Source organism: Neoarius graeffei, chromosome 2 (assembly GCF_027579695.1).
Source record: "Neoarius graeffei isolate fNeoGra1 chromosome 2, fNeoGra1.pri, whole genome shotgun sequence".
In the NCBI taxonomy this organism is placed as follows: domain Eukaryota; kingdom Metazoa; phylum Chordata; class Actinopteri; order Siluriformes; family Ariidae; genus Neoarius; species Neoarius graeffei.
The window spans coordinates 73,377,342-73,392,901 of NC_083570.1; the positions used below are offsets into that span (position 1 = coordinate 73,377,342).

At 46.9% G+C, this 15,560-nt stretch overlaps 1 protein-coding gene across 6 annotated transcripts in view; it reads right to left on the bottom strand.

Moving 5' to 3' along the window:
• Window positions 1-12,373: 12,373 nt before the first annotated feature.
• lrrk2 (leucine-rich repeat kinase 2) overlaps window positions 12,374-15,560 on the bottom strand; it is an 84,121-nt gene continuing 80,934 nt past the window's right edge. For all 6 annotated transcript variants that reach the window (XM_060914932.1, XM_060914930.1, XM_060914929.1 and 3 more), the window contains exons 49-51: window positions 14,395-14,603; window positions 13,309-13,389; window positions 12,374-13,202 (exon numbers count right to left, since the gene is read on the bottom strand). In XM_060914932.1, coding sequence (XP_060770915.1) covers window positions 13,081-13,202; window positions 13,309-13,389; window positions 14,395-14,603 — 412 coding nt within the window. In that variant the 3' untranslated portion in view covers window positions 12,374-13,080. The remainder of the gene's footprint in view (window positions 13,203-13,308; window positions 13,390-14,394; window positions 14,604-15,560) is intronic.

The window sequence follows — 15,560 nt, forward strand, 5'->3', positions numbered from 1 at the left end:
CTGGTCACTGCCCACGTTCTCCTGCAGTGGCGCACAAACATCTAGGCAGAGGGCACAGCGACGACTTCTTCTTGGATGGGGAACAGTGGTGGCTGGTAACCCAGAGAGCACTGGAAAGGGGAAAGACCTGTAGCAGAGGTGGGTAAGGAGTTGTGAGCGTACTCTATCCAAGGAAGGGTCTTGCTCCAGGAGGCAGCATCCTTGGACACTATGCACCTGAGAGCCACTTCCAGCTCATGGTTGGCCCATTCCATCTGTCCATTGGTCTGAGGGTGAAAACCTGAAGACAGACTGCGAGAAGCACCAATGAGTTTACAGAAAGCCTTCCAGAATTGGGCAGAGAATTGGGGTCCACGGTCTGATATGATGTCTGAGGGGAGTTCGTGTAGACGGAAAACATGGAGAATCAGCAATTCGGCGGTCTCCTTGGCAGTGGGAAGCTTGGACAAAGGGATAAAATGAACAGCTTTAGAAAAACAGTCGACAACAGTGATGATACAAGTATTGCCACCTGAATTGGGGAGTCCTGTGATGAAATCCAGGACGATGTGTGACCAGGGCCGGTGGGGAAAAGGAAGGGGCCTCAGCAGGCCAGCAGGGGGTCTGTTGCCAGTCTTGTTCTTGGCGCAGATGTCGCAAGCTGCCACAAACCTCTGGACGTCCTCCTTGATGGATGGCCACCAAAAACGTTGTCGGATGAGTGCCAGAGTCCAGGCTGCTCCTGGGTGGCATGCCATTCTGGAACCATGATCCCACTGCAACAGCTGTGCCCACACAGAAACAGGAACAAAAAGATGGTTAGGAGGTGCATTACTGGGCTCTGGGTCCTACTCATGGGCCTTCTGGACCAGGGTTTCCACTTCTAATAGAGCGGCCCCCACCAGGCACCGTGGAGGAAGGATGGTCTCAGGGGAGGTCGATTCCTCCTGGAAGGGAGAAAACATTCTGGACAAGGCATCGGGCTTACCATTCTTAGAGCCTGGGCGGAAGGAAAGTGTGAACTTGAAGCGAGAAACTCAACTGCCTTGAGTTTCAGGGGGTCCATCTGAATCTGTGTGGGGAGATAATGAAACCCAGAAAGGAGACAGAACTTCTATGGAACTCGCATTTCTCAGCCTTAACAAAGAGTTTATTTTCCAGGAGTCGCTGAAGGACCTGCATGACATGGATGCAGTGTTCATCAAGGGAGCAAGGAAAAAAAAATCAATATATTGTCCAGATAAACAAAAACAAAAATGTTAAGGTAGTCCCTCAGGACATCATTAACGAGGGCCTGGAAAACTGCGGGAGCGTTAGTCAGGCCGAACAGAACCACAAGATATTTGTAGTGGCCTGTGGGGTGTTAAATGCCGTCTTCCATTCGTCCCCTTCCCTGATCCTCACGAGGTGGTAAGCATTATGCAGGTCTAGCTTGGTGAAAATCTGGGCTCCCTGCAGTAACTCAAATGCCATAGACAGGAGAGGTAGGGGGAAACGGTTCTTGATGGTGAGGTCATTTAGCCCACGGTAATCAATGCAAGGGCGCAAGGATTTGTCCTTCTCCACAAAAAAAGAATCCTGCCCCTGCAGGAGAAGAGGAGGGACAAATAATTCCAGCTGCTAAGGACTCTGTGATGTATTTATCCATGGCTTGCCTTTCAGAAGGGGAGAGAGAGTAAAGTCGCCCCTTAGGTGGTGCAGTCCCAGGGAGAAGGTCAATTCCACAGTCATAGGGCCTATGGGGAGGAAGGGAAACAGCTTGAGACTTGCTGAACACAGGTTTTAAGTCATTATACTCGGGAGGCACGTTAGAGAGGTCAGGATATTCACCAATGGTGGGCTGGAGCAGCTCAGCATGAGGGAGGGCAGATCTCCGGCATGACGATAAACAGAATTGACTCCATCCTAAAATGGTGTTGTTAGTCCAGTTGACATGGGGGTTATGTAGAGTTAGCCAAGGCAGACCAAGAACTATGGGCACATGGGGATTGCTCATGACAAAAAACTGGATGGATTTAGAGTGGTTGCCAGAAATTCTTAAGGTGACTGGGGCTGTTCTATGGGTGATGGTGGTCAGATCAGTACCGTTAAGGGTCAGGACAGTGAGGGACAGGTTCAGAGCCAGTAGTGGAATCCCCAGGCACTTGGCGGTGGTCGAGCAGATCAGGTTTCTGTCAGCCCCTGAATCAATGAGTGCCTGGAGGTCATGGGGCTGATTGCCATGGATAATGACCACTGGGAGCAGAGGTCGATCGGTAGGGGGCTGATTCTGGACATTGCCCACTAGGGCCCTTAAACTCACTGGTGGGCTCTTCCTTTTAAAGGGCAAGATTGGCAGAAATCCCCCAGCTGTCCACAATAAAAACATGCCCTCATATCCTGATAGTGCTGTCATTCCTCAGGTGAGATGCGGACTCGGTCTACCTGGATTGGCTCAGCGGAAGGAATGGGAGGCTGAGGGGGAGCAAGACTAGTCCGAGTTCTCTCTTTCACCCGCTGTCTCATCCGGGAGTCAATACGACTGGTGAGGTCCATGAGACCAGGGAGATCAGGTGGCAGTTCTCGTGAGACCAGCTCATCCTTGATGGAGTCTGACAGCCCGTTCAAAAATGCATCAAACAAGGCATTCTCATTCCAGCCACAAGATTCCGCCAAAGTGCGAAACTCAATTGCATAGTCAAAAGCGGACCGGGCACCCTGCCGCAACCCCATGATTTCTCTTGCTGCCTCTCTGCCAGACAAAGAGTGATCAAAGGTTCACCTCCTCTCCTCTGTGAAATCCTTGAAGCTGGTGCAGCATGGTGCATTAGCATCCCACATAGCTGTTCCCCACTCCCTAGCTTTGCCAGTGAGGAGAGTGATGGTGTAGGCCACTTGGGAACGCTCTGTAGGGAAGGCCAGTGGTTGAAGCTCGAGGGTTAGTGAGCATTGAGATAAAAATGATCTGCAGGTACATGGTTCTCCATCGTATGGCTGTGGGGCGGGAAGTCTCGGCTCTCTGAAGAGGGCTGGAGCAGGAGCTGGAGGAGTGGTAGGTGGAGGGGGTTGTGTAGGAGCAGACATTACTTGAAGCTGTTGTAGCTCAGTGGCAAGAAGATTGAGTATGTCAGAGATGGCAACAAGGTTTTGATTCACCTGTTGGATGTCCTGTTGGTGGGTCCCAAGGAGAGCTCCCTGTTTCTGCACCGCTGCTCTTAGCTGGGCAAAATCTGCTGGGTCCATGTTGGCCAGACTGTGCTGTCAGGAATGGCAAGCTGAGGTGAAGCGAGGACCCAAGAGCAGACTCAGAAAACAGGCAGTGTAAAGAGAAAACTTCTTTAATGAAGTAGATGGCAGAAAGGCAAAGGTACAGTAGGGCTCAGGCAAAAATTGGTAGTCAAAAAACAGGCCAGGAGGTCAAAAACACAGAGGAGCAGGTAGACACGATCAGGGACAAAAAACAGGACAGAAAAATCTTAACAAAAAACAAGGAGAAATTCAGGCAGGGGGAATCAAGAAGACACAATACCAGTGAGCTGTAGCGAGGCGAGGAAAGTCTACAAGAGACAGTCTGGCAAATGGAGTAGCTCCAAACAGTTCTTAAAAAGCCCTGGCTGATGGGAGAGGAGTGGTAGCAGGTGTGGGAGTGCCGCTTCAGGAAATGGCCTTCAGCAAGGCAAGACTGAATTCCTGTCCTGGAGCCGGCGTGGAAGTCCCACAATCTAAGGCATGGATGGACTGGGCCGGACTGTGACACCTACAGTCAATTTAGAACCACCAATTAACCTAACCTGCATGTCTTTGGACTGTGGGGGAAACCAGAGCACCTGGAGGAAACCCACGCAGACACGGGGAGAACATGCAAACTCCACACAGAAAGGCCCTCGCCGGCCGCTGGGCTCAAACCCAGGACCTTCTTGCTGTGAGGCGACAGTGTTGACCACTACACCACCATGCCCCCCCCGCCAGCCAATATTATTTAAATACGTCACTCCAGATTAATTGTCTACATACACACTTAGACATAATCTCTGCAAATGTTGGTGGCAGTCAGTGATGAACATGAAAAGTTTCGCCAAGACATTGAGATAATGAAAAACTAGTACCAATGAAACTGGAATTCATCAATGTATGAAGATTATTGTTGGACATTTAAACAAGAAGCATTAAACTCTTTAAAGTATAAGTGAAAATCAGCAATGAAACTTTTTTGTTTGTGGAACTAGTGCAATGTGTTGGCACTATCATGTGATTAAACACATTAAATTCAATAAATGTCCAGTTCATGTTTCTTTAAATTCCTGTGTGATATATACAATCTAAAATTATATTTGTGTTTAGTTTAAAAAGCTGTCATTATCACCAAACATTGTATTAATTGCTTAGGTGTTCCTCTGGTAAATGACTAACACAGCACTGTACAATTCATTCATTCCACACTGCTAAACATTTTCACAGTTGAATTCAATGCCTTCTATGGCCTTCAAAAACCTGTTAATTACTTCAACCATCATTTAAAAAAAAAAGTTAGAGGCTCTTCATCTTTAAAAATGGATTAATGTTCTACTGAAGTATGGCTCTATACACATAAGGTTTTGTTAGGTCTTTGTCTGTCCAGCAACTATCCACTCCTGAAATCCTTGTATCAATAGAATACATAACTAAATATAAAAGAAACACATTTTTTAATGACAAAAATAAAAGTCAAATTTTTTTCTTAACAGAACGACAGTACAAAAAACATTAGCATGCACATTCATATTTTGAATAAAAATAAAGCAATATATTGTTCAGAGCAGTAAATTATCTTTGGCTTATTGTCCAGTTCTTTCATAAGTAGTTCCGGCAGGGGAACAACATTACAATCCCTTTGCAAAATAAGCTGTGCAATCTTTTTAAGAAAAGAAAAGAAGGGGACAGGACGGGTTGGGTTCTTGGGCTTGTTCCTCTTGGTGAGCTCTTAACGGTTTTATGTGACCCTGCGCAACAGACAGGTTCCTTACTGCAGAGGGTCTTAAGTTGGAGCACTTTAGGAAGCAGAGAACCCTTAAGGATCCCTGAAAGAGAACTCAGGGAAGGGGGCAATAAAGTTGTCAGCACATTAGAGCAAAACATTCTGATATGCATGAAGTATTACATAACTGTAAATATAGTATTATTTTATAATAATTATTTATATTATAGTATTGTAACATATACCTGGGAGTCTTGCATTTTTTTTAAATAAAGGATTGATGTAAGGGGAAATCAAACAAGCTGTCTGTTGCATCTTACAGTTTTCAGTAATATGGATTGTTCTGTCACACAATGCTGCGAGCCTGTAGGTCACTGTTCCTACCAGTGTTGTAGTCGAGTCACGAAACCTCAAGTCCGAGTCCAGTCTCGAGTCCCCAGTGTTCAAGTCCAAGTCATTAAAAAAAATTTTGAGTCGAGTCCACTACTGATCCGAGTCGAGTCCGAGAACAAGACTCCAACTGCATTGTTTGACGGTGGCTGTTTTAGCGCCATTAACATTAGTTTGTTCCTGAACATGACGTATGAACAGATGAATGTGCATTCTCTTTGTCAGGGAGTGCGAAGTATTCAGTCAGAGATGGTTGGGAGACGGATGTAAGTGCAGAAGATGTGTTTATTAATACAAGTGAAGACAGGTAAACAATCCAGAACGGCAGGCAAAATCGTGAAACAGGCAATAGGTCGAGTGTGTTAGGGTTTTGCTGGGATTCGAACCTGGTTCGTTGGTGTGATAATCCAGCAAACCCCCACTAGGCCACCAGGGGGATGACTCAAATGCAGAGGCGTGAGGCGGAAGTAGAAAAAGAATCAAAAGGTTTATTTAAACTATATACACTATATACAGGGCAAAACAAAAGACAAAAAAAAAACAAAGAGTATAATCCAAAAGAAAAGCAAAGTGCAAAAATTCAAAAGCTAAGAAGATCAAAAAACACAGTACAAAGGAAACTGGAGATAAACATAACAGCACAAAGACTCCGTGACAAGAGGACTGAACTCAGGGGGTATAAATACACAAACTAATTAAGGACACAGGTGAAGATAATTAGGCAATTAACACAAACACAAAACACAGGAACAGTGGCGGCCTCTAGAGGCCAAAATAAACATGACATGAAAAGGAAATAACAGCGGCCTCTAGAGGCCAAAACAGTCCTAGTCCTAACAGGACCCCCCCCTCTAGGAGCGTCTCCTGACGTTCCCAGGGCGATCCGGATGGGCCGAATGGAAGTCCCGACATAGTTCTTTATCAAGGACATCCCGAGCAGGAACCCAGCAGCGCTCCTCAGGACCATAGCCCTCCCAGTCCACCAGATATTGCAACCCGCCGCGGACCCGGCGGGAGTCAAGCAGGCGATTCACAGTGAACACAGTCTGCCCCTGGAAGATGCGGGGGGGTGGGGGGTTCCTAGGGGCAGGGGCATACGTAGACGTCAGTACGGGCCGTAACAGGGAAACATGGAAAGTGGGGTTGATCCTCAGAGTCCGGGGCAACTGGAGCCGGTAGGAGACAGGGTTCACCCTGCGCACCACCTTGAAGGGGCCAATGTAGCGAGGAGCAAGCTTGCGGTTCTCCACCCGCAGTGGAAGGTCCTTAGTGGACAGCCAAACACGCTGCCCAGGGCGGAAAGCGTGTGCAGGTCTTCTATGGCGGTTGGCCTGAGTCTGGTTGGTTCTGGAGGTCTGTATGAGGGTCTTCCTGACCTTGCTCCAGGTCTTGCGACACCGTCTCACATATTGGTTGACCGAGGGCACCCCCGCGTCCTCCTCCTGGTCCGGGAACAGAGGTGGCTGGAACCCGAATTGGCACTGGAATGGCGACAGCTTGGTGGCCGATGACTGCAGGGTGTTGTGGGCGTACTCCGCCCATGGCAGCCAGGTGCTCCACGATGTCGGGTTATCCATAGCCAGGCCTCGCAGGGTGGTTTCCAGGTCCTGGTTGAGCCTCTCCGTCTGACCATTGGACTGTGGGTGAAACCCAGAGGAGAGGCTGGCAGTGGCTCCGATGACCTTGCAGAACCCGTGCCACACTCGGGAGGAGAACTGGGGCCCTCGGTCTGAGACGATGTCCTGTGGAAGACCAAAGACTCGGAAGACATGATTAAACAAAAGTTTCGCAGTTTCAAGAGCAGAGGGGAGTTTGCACAGTGGTATGAAGCGGCAGGCCTTGGAGAATCTGTCAACTAAGACCAAAATGACCGTGTTACCTTGTGACTCAGGGAGACCCGTGATAAAGTCGACTGCCACGTGGGACCAGGGACGCCGGGGAATGGTCAGAGGATGCAGGAGACCCTGGGGACGCTGTCGTGGGTTCTTGGTTCTGGTGCAAACCTCACAGGACAGGACAAATGACCTTACTTCCTTCTCCATGTTAGGCCACCAGAAGCGTCTTTTCAGGAAGTCCAGGGTCCTCCGAGCTCCCGGGTGGGCGGTGAGAGGGGAAGAGTGACCCCACTGGAGAACCTTGGCCCGGGCTTGATGTGGGACGTACAAGAGGCCTGGTGGCCCCGTCCCAGGACCGGGGTCCTGGCGTTGGGCTCGTCGGACAGCCTCCTCAATACCCCAGCGGACAGGGGCCACAATCCGGGACACAGGGATAATAGGCCCGACTTCATTCTCCCTGTTAGTGGCAGAGAACAGTCTGGACAGTGCGTCAGGTTTGGTGTTCTTGGAGCCGGGGCGGTATGAGAGGGTGAAGTCAAACCGACTGAAAAACAGGGCCCACCTAGCCTGTCGAGGGTTCAGTCTCTTGGCTTGCTGGAGGTACTCCAGGTTCTTGTGGTCAGTCCAAACCAGGAATGGATGTTGTGCTCCCTCCAGCCAGTGCCTCCACTCCTCAAGGGCCAGTTTGACCGCTAGCAGTTCTCGATCCCCCACATCGTACCGGGACTCAGCAGGACTCAGGCGGTGGGAGAAGTAAGCGCAGGGGTGCAGCTTTCCTTCCGAACGTTGAGAGAGCACCACGCCGACACCACTGTCCGAGGCGTCCACCTCCACGATGAATGGTTGGGAGGTGTCCGGGAGAACCAGAATGGGTGCCGTGCAGAAGCGGTCCTTGAGGTCTTTGAACGCCTTTTCTGCCTGAGGAGACCAGCCATAAGATCCACCTGTCCCTTTGGTGAGGTCAGACATGGGTGCTGCCACAGAACTGAAGTTCCTGATGAACTTGCGGTAGAAGTTAGCGAATCCTAAGAACCGCTGAACCTCCTTAACGGACTTGGGAGTAGGCCAATCCCGGACGGCCAGGGTCTTGGCAGGGTCCATTTGGAGTTGGCCTGTCCGTACAATAAATCCCAGAAAGGAGACCTCGGGAACATGAAATTCGCATTTCTGGGCCTTGGCGAACAGATTGTTCTGTAGCAGCCTCTGGAGAACCTGGCGGACATGGTGGCGGTGCTCCTGCACGGTCTTGGAAAAGATAAGGATGTCGTCGAGGTAGACAAAAACGTATAGGTTAATCATGTCCCTTAAGACGTCGTTGATTAGGGCCTGAAAAACAGCTGGTGCGTTGGTGAGTCCGAAGGGCATCACCTGGTATTCGTAGTGCCCAGACGGGGTGTTAAAGGCAGTCTTCCACTCGTCTCCCTGTCGGATACGGATGAGGTGGTATGCGTTCCGTAGGTCCAACTTGGTGAAGACGGTGGCGCCTTGGAGCAGGTCGAAAGCTGTGGACATCAGCGGAAGGGGATATCGGTTGCGCACAGTGATCTTATTCAGGCCCCTGTAATCAATACATGGTCGGAGCCCCCCATCCTTCTTGCCGACAAAGAAGAAGCCGGCTCCAGCAGGTGAAGTGGAGGGTCGAATAAACCCAGAGACCAGGGCATCTTTGAGGTATTCCTCCATAGCCTTGCGTTCTGGCTGAGAGAGGGAAAACAGTCTGCCACGAGGAGGGGTAGTCCCAGGGAGCAAGTCGATGGCACAGTCGTAGGCCCGGTGCGGAGGAAGAATGGCGGCCCTGCTCTTGCTGAATACCTCCTTGAGATCCCAGTACTCTGTGGGAACTTGAGATAACTCGGTGAGATCAGGGGGCTCGGCAGGAGACACAGGAGAGCTAGAGAGCAGACAAGAGGCATGGCATGCAGGGCCCCATTCCACAACCTGGCTAGTTACCCAGTCTATGCGAGGGTTGTGGCGAGTAAGCCAAGGAAGGCCTAGAATAACTGGGAACTCAGGTGAAGGAATCAGGTGCAGGGATATTTCTTCCTTGTGACCTTGAGACTGGAGGAAGACTGGAGAAGTAACTTGAGTGACTCTTCCATCACCTAACGCTTGGCCATCGAGGGCAGACACAGACAGAGGGACTTCAAGAGGTGCAGTCGGAATATTGATGCTTTGGGCGAAGTGAATATCCATAAAGTTCCCAGCCGCCCCTGAGTCTATCAAAGCTTGACAAGAGTGGACAGACTCACCCCAGGAGATGGAGACCGGGATGTAGATTCCTTGGCCAGGGAGTCCGGGAGAGAGGGTAGGCCCCGTCACAACCCTCCCTCGGCTGGACGGGGCGGTCCTTTTCCCAAGAGTTCGGGACATGATGCTCGGAAGTGACCAGGCTTGCCACAGTAGATGCAGCACTTGTCCCTCCTTCTGCGCTCCCTCTCAGATGCGGAGAGGCGAGTACGACCCACTTGCATGGGTTCTGGACAGTCACTGAAGGAGGTAGACGGTCTCCAGGTAGAGGTAGGGAGGCTGGGGGGGCTCAAGGCTTGGTGGCGTTCTCTCATCCTGTTGTCCAGACGAATAGCATGTGAGATGAGGGTTTCGAGGTCACTTGGGCATCCAATAGAGGCCAGACCGTCCTTGATGGGGTCAGACAGACCATGGTGGAAGGCTGACACCAGGGCAGTCTCGTTCCATCCACTTACTGCTGCGAGTGTTCGGAACGAGATGGCGTAATCTGCGACGCTTCCTCCTTGCCGGATGGACATGAGCTTTCGGGCTGCGTCGGTACTGATGTCTGCCTGATCGAAGACCCGAAGCATCTCTTCAGAAAACAGCTGGAAATCAAAGCACTCAGGTCCCTGTCTTTGCCAGATAGCAGTAGCCCAGGCTCGCGCCTTACCAGCTAATAAGGTGATCACAAAGGCAATCTTGCGGCGATCCGTAGTGTAGGTGGTAGGCTGAAGCTCAAAGGTGAGTTGACACTGGGTAAGGAACTCTCGGCACTCACTGTGCTTGCCGTCATACCTCTGTGGTGCAGGAAGGCTGGGTTCGCGAGGTGAAGAAGGCAGCATTGCAGGAGGCACTGGAGCAGGAGTGGGAGCTGGATCAGGAGCAGGAACTGGATCAGGAGCAGGAGATGCAGGCAGAGATGTCAGCTGTGCCAGGGTTTTCCCAATTTGCTGAAGCAGTTCCTCGTGGCGAGCGAGGGCCTCACGTTGGCTGGTGAGCGTACGTCCATGAGCGTCCATGGTCGCTCCGAAGCGTGTCAAAGCTGCCATAATTCCCTGAAGGTTGGCCGGGTAGACAGTTGAAGCAGCCTCTGCTGAGTCGGTCATGACGGAGTCTTTCTGTTAGGGTTTTGCTGGGATTCGAACCTGGTTCGTTGGTGTGATAATCCAGCAAACCCCCACTAGGCCACCAGGGGGATGACTCAAATGCAGAGGCGTGAGGCGGAAGTAGAAAAAGAATCAAAAGGTTTATTTAAACTATATACACTATATACAGGGCAAAACAAAAGACAAAAAAAAAACAAAGAGTATAATCCAAAAGAAAAGCAAAGTGCAAAAATTCAAAAGCTAAGAAGATCAAAAAACACAGTACAAAGGAAACTGGAGATAAACATAACAGCACAAAGACTCCGTGACAAGAGGACTGAACTCAGGGGGTATAAATACACAAACTAATTAAGGACACAGGTGAAGATAATTAGGCAATTAACACAAACACAAAACACAGGAACAGTGGCGGCCTCTAGAGGCCAAAATAAACATGACATGAAAAGGAAATAACAGCGGCCTCTAGAGGCCAAAACAGTCCTAGTCCTAACAGAGTGAGGCACAAATAGATTATCGTAGACTTGGCAGAATCAAAGACGAGAAACAGGAAATCAGGGATCAAGAAATCAAACAAGGAAATAAGGTATGGTAATGTGTCAGTAACGCAACTCAATACTTCGCAAAGTAAGTATGTTTTCGCAGTTTTTATATAGGCGCACTGATTGTGCCTTAATCCTGTGCAGGCGTGAGTCGTTTATGGCGCATGTGCGAGAGAGTCTATCTGATGCACACGCCAAGGCGCGCAGGTGTGGCACTCTTACATGAAATTAGTACAAAAATTAATGTAGATATAAATATCTCATCTCATTATCTCTAGCCGCTTTATCCTGTTCTACAGGGTCGCAGGCAAGCTGGAGCCTATACCAGCTGACTACGGGTGAAAGGCGGGGTACACCCTGGACAAGTCGCCAGGTCATCACAGGGCTGACACATAGACACAGGTAACCATTCACACCTACGGTCAATTTAGAGTCACCAGTTAACCTAACCTGCATGTCTTTGGACTGTGGGGGAAACCGGAGCACCCGGAAGAAACCCACGCGGACACGGGGAGAACATGCAAACTCCGCACAGAAAGGCCCTCGCCGGCCACGGGGCTCGAACCCAGACCTTCTTGCTGTGAGGCGACAGCACTAATCACTACACCACCGTGCCGCCCTGTAGATATAAATATCTTATGCCAAATTATTATGGCATGTTACAAAAAAATAAAGAAAAAATCCAAGTTCTTGTCTCCAATTTACGAGTCTGAATGCAGTTAATGCACGAGTCAGAGTCCAAGTCCGAGTCATCAGTGCTCAAGTCCAAGTCGAGTCCTTAAAATTAGGGCATGAGTCCTGGACTTGAGTACTACAAGCTTGGTTCCTAGAATAGTTAACTCTTTACTGTAGTTCCACCATCATCTAAAATGAAATCACTAAACTGCTAACAAACTTGAGGATCGCTGATGTGATTGCGCAAGTTATGAAAGAGTTCATGCGAGTGTGATCCTTTTATACCACTGTCACCATTCTCCAGCAGCCTGATCTACAAGATTTTAAAATAAATTTGCAAGAATAATGTAGGTAAAACCATGCATATATAGATGCCATTGTAAATATTCAAAATGAACACAACATTTAATGCAAATTATTCTATCCACATTCACTGGATATGAGCAATCGCACGCTCTGATTGGCTACTCTACTATGAGACTACTAGCTCATATACCATGAGTAGAGAAAAACAAAATGGCAGAGCATGTTGCTGAACCAACCGAGGACGAAATAAAAACTCTACTCGAAAATAAAATCCAAAAAAAAAAGCAACAAAATATGGAATGAAAGTATTTGATGGTAAGAATGTATCTTTTTTATTTTTCAAGAATTATTATTATAGCATTTTTCACAAATTGCTTCTGTCATTTCACTGGTTTATTTACATTCTTCATCTTTAAGCATTAAAATTTGTTGAATTTTTTTAAGACTGATTCAAAAGCTCAAAGTAGTTTGAAAATTACATAACTGAAATGTCCAAGGAAGAATTAAATAAATGTCTAGAGCTATTCTATACCTCGGCATGACAGCAAGACGGCACTTTCTCCCAAAAAAACAACACTAAAGTCAATTCGTGCAGCCAGATAGGTTTTAAAGAAGTCTGCCTAAGTGGAAATTATTTTGTCGGACGTTTTGTATAATGTTTTTATTTATCCAATTTGCAAAAAATAAAAATGCTCTGTTTCTCAAAATCCAGTGAATGTGGATAGAATAAAACAGTTGTTCTACTCAGTCTCGTCGTACATGGCTTATAGCCAACTACATGCTTCGTCGGCCATCAGCTCATGTATGACTCGATTTCATGGAATAATTGTTAAATATTTCCCCAGAGACAAGTTAGCTTTTATACTGCGAAGAAAGTTGGTATACAAGACAATACTGACCAAACAAACGGTATCTAAAATAAGTATAAAAAGAGCTTTTCCTTAATTGTGCAACATTTTTACCAACAGAGTGAATAAACACGGATCCCTTTTTCATTTCCAATGAAATAACACAAATTCACAATCGGTGAACAATGAAGTGGTGATAATTTATACTAGTGTTAAGTCTGGCAGATGTGACAATATAGTTCAGTCACGGGCCTGTTCTTGCATTTTGTATGCAATCTGCTCTCTCAGCCCACATTGTCTGTTCAGATCCTTTACTTCCTGAGACAGAGTACTACTCCACATCATCAACACAGCATCCGTATCTGTTCCACACAGACACAGAGACAAAGAAGAAGGGATGAAAAGGTCTGTAGAAACTTACATACTCACTGAAATAATGGTAACTGAATCCCACAAATATGTTCTTACATGATTGAGACTTGATCTTCTTTTGAGACATGTGAATACGTCTGCCCAACATCAGAATCACACTTTTTTGGCCTTGTTTCTCTAGAATAGTTAATAAGTAATAAAGTTTTACAATGGTAGAAAGTTAAGTGACTTCATAGTATATGGTTATATTATATCCCTCATCAAAAAATTCCCGTGCAGGGATTGGCCAAGGATGGCTCACGTGACATAAAATAGTTTCACCACTGATTAAAGAATGTATCTCGTGATGTCAAAAATAAAAAAAAATGGATATGGTGTGAGTCAGTCATGGTATATCCTGGATATACCATGAACTGATATCACAATTTCAAGCTATATGGCCGACTCGAGTCTTGTGGGTTGGGTATTTTTTCCCCCTACAATACAGACAGACAAAAATAGTAGTCCTTAATATAATTGAAACAAAAGCATTAATATTTTAGCTAGGGGCATTTTCAGCTGAACACATTAAAATAACCACACAAATCAAAAGTTTTAACAGCTTTCTGATTTTGAGAGTTAGTAATTGTTTTTATGGACTGCTTGGTCTCTTTTGCAAATACCAAAAAAAAAAAAAACCAGTTTAGTAACCAACTCGAGTCACAGCTATGACTCCGTGAGCATTTCTGTGTGTGTCGAGCTATGCATCATGATCATGCCTTGCAAGGCAGGCGATAGCATGGTTTAAAAATAATAATAATTAGTTAGTTAATTAATTAACAAGGAAGGAAGGTTACAAAAAGCGATAGCATGGTACATTGCACACGCGCAGGTTGAAGGTCATGCCGACGTAAACAACAAACGTTGCTGCCTCTGGTGAGTTTATGCCGAGATTCAATCTCATCGATGAAAGTTAAAAGTTAACGCATTTAGTTTGGAATTTTTTTGATGAGGGATATAAATCAAATATACCATGCACCCAGAGGCACCAGTAATTATGGATTCTCTTCGGTGACTGGCACAGTACTGCCAGTCGCCAAAGAGTATCCATAATTTTAACCGGAGCCTCTCAGTGCATGGTATATTTGATCACTACATTTAACCATAAAATATAGGAAGAAAAAGACATGTAAGGACAAGTACCGATCAGCACGGAGGCCATAGTGCGCACTGAATGGCAGCCAGGGTTGATAACCTGTAGTAGCTGACGTGTAGGCAGATCCACCAGCAGGATGAGTCCAGATCCAGTGCCTATCCACAGTGTGCCATTATGCTGTACCAGCAGAGCCTTCACACGAGCCCACAATGACTCCATTTCTCTGGACCTGTCAGCACTCACAGCTCTGACCTTCCTGTTTCGCAAACAATACAATCCATACAACAATAATTATTCAGTATCCTATTCCTCACAATGGGAATTATTATTACTATCCTGGAAATACTTTAGTACAGACTGATTAATTCACTATGAACCACATATTACATACAGTTGTGGTCAGAAGTTTACATACAGTGACATGAATGTCATCTTGGATATGAATGTCACGGCAATATTTGGGCTTTCAATGATTTCTCTGAACTGTTCTTTTTCTGTGGCAGATTGTACAGCATACATCTTTAATTAAAAAAAAAGCGAGAATTTGGTGCACAAGTTTCTTTGGGTTTTCTGAAATCAAGACAGGGTCAAAATTATACATACAGTGTCAAAAATTTACATACGCTCACTTAGATTATGAATTCAGGGGTGCTGAAACTTCCAAAACGTCTCTTATCTTGCCAAGGCCAAGGTCTCTTAACTTCCTGTTAGTGATCTTGATTGACTACAGCTGGTAGCTTCTCTGTGCCTTTATAAAAAGGGTTTGTTTATAGCACTCATTGGATTGACCAATACACAGTAAAATGGGAAAGTCCAAAGAGCTCAGTGCAGATCTGAGAAAGAGGATCGCAGATGTACACAACTCCGGAATGTTTCTTAGAGCCATTTCTAAACAACTGCAAATTCCAAGATCAGTTCAAACAATTGTATCCAAGTTATTGTGAGGTGTAGTCACTTTGCCAAGCCACTTTGCTTCAAGAAAACCCAAACTGTCACCCTCAGCTGAAAGGAAACTGGTTTGGATGGTCAGGAACAACCTGGGAACTACCATGGCACAGCCCTGCCATGAACTAGAAGCTGATGGGTCACTGTCTACAGTTCAGATCACCATGGACTAAGAGGCTGCTATCCAAGAAATAACCCCCTGCTCCAAAATTGACACCTTCAAGCTTAACTAAAGTTTGAAGCTGACCACACGGACAAAGAAAAAGCC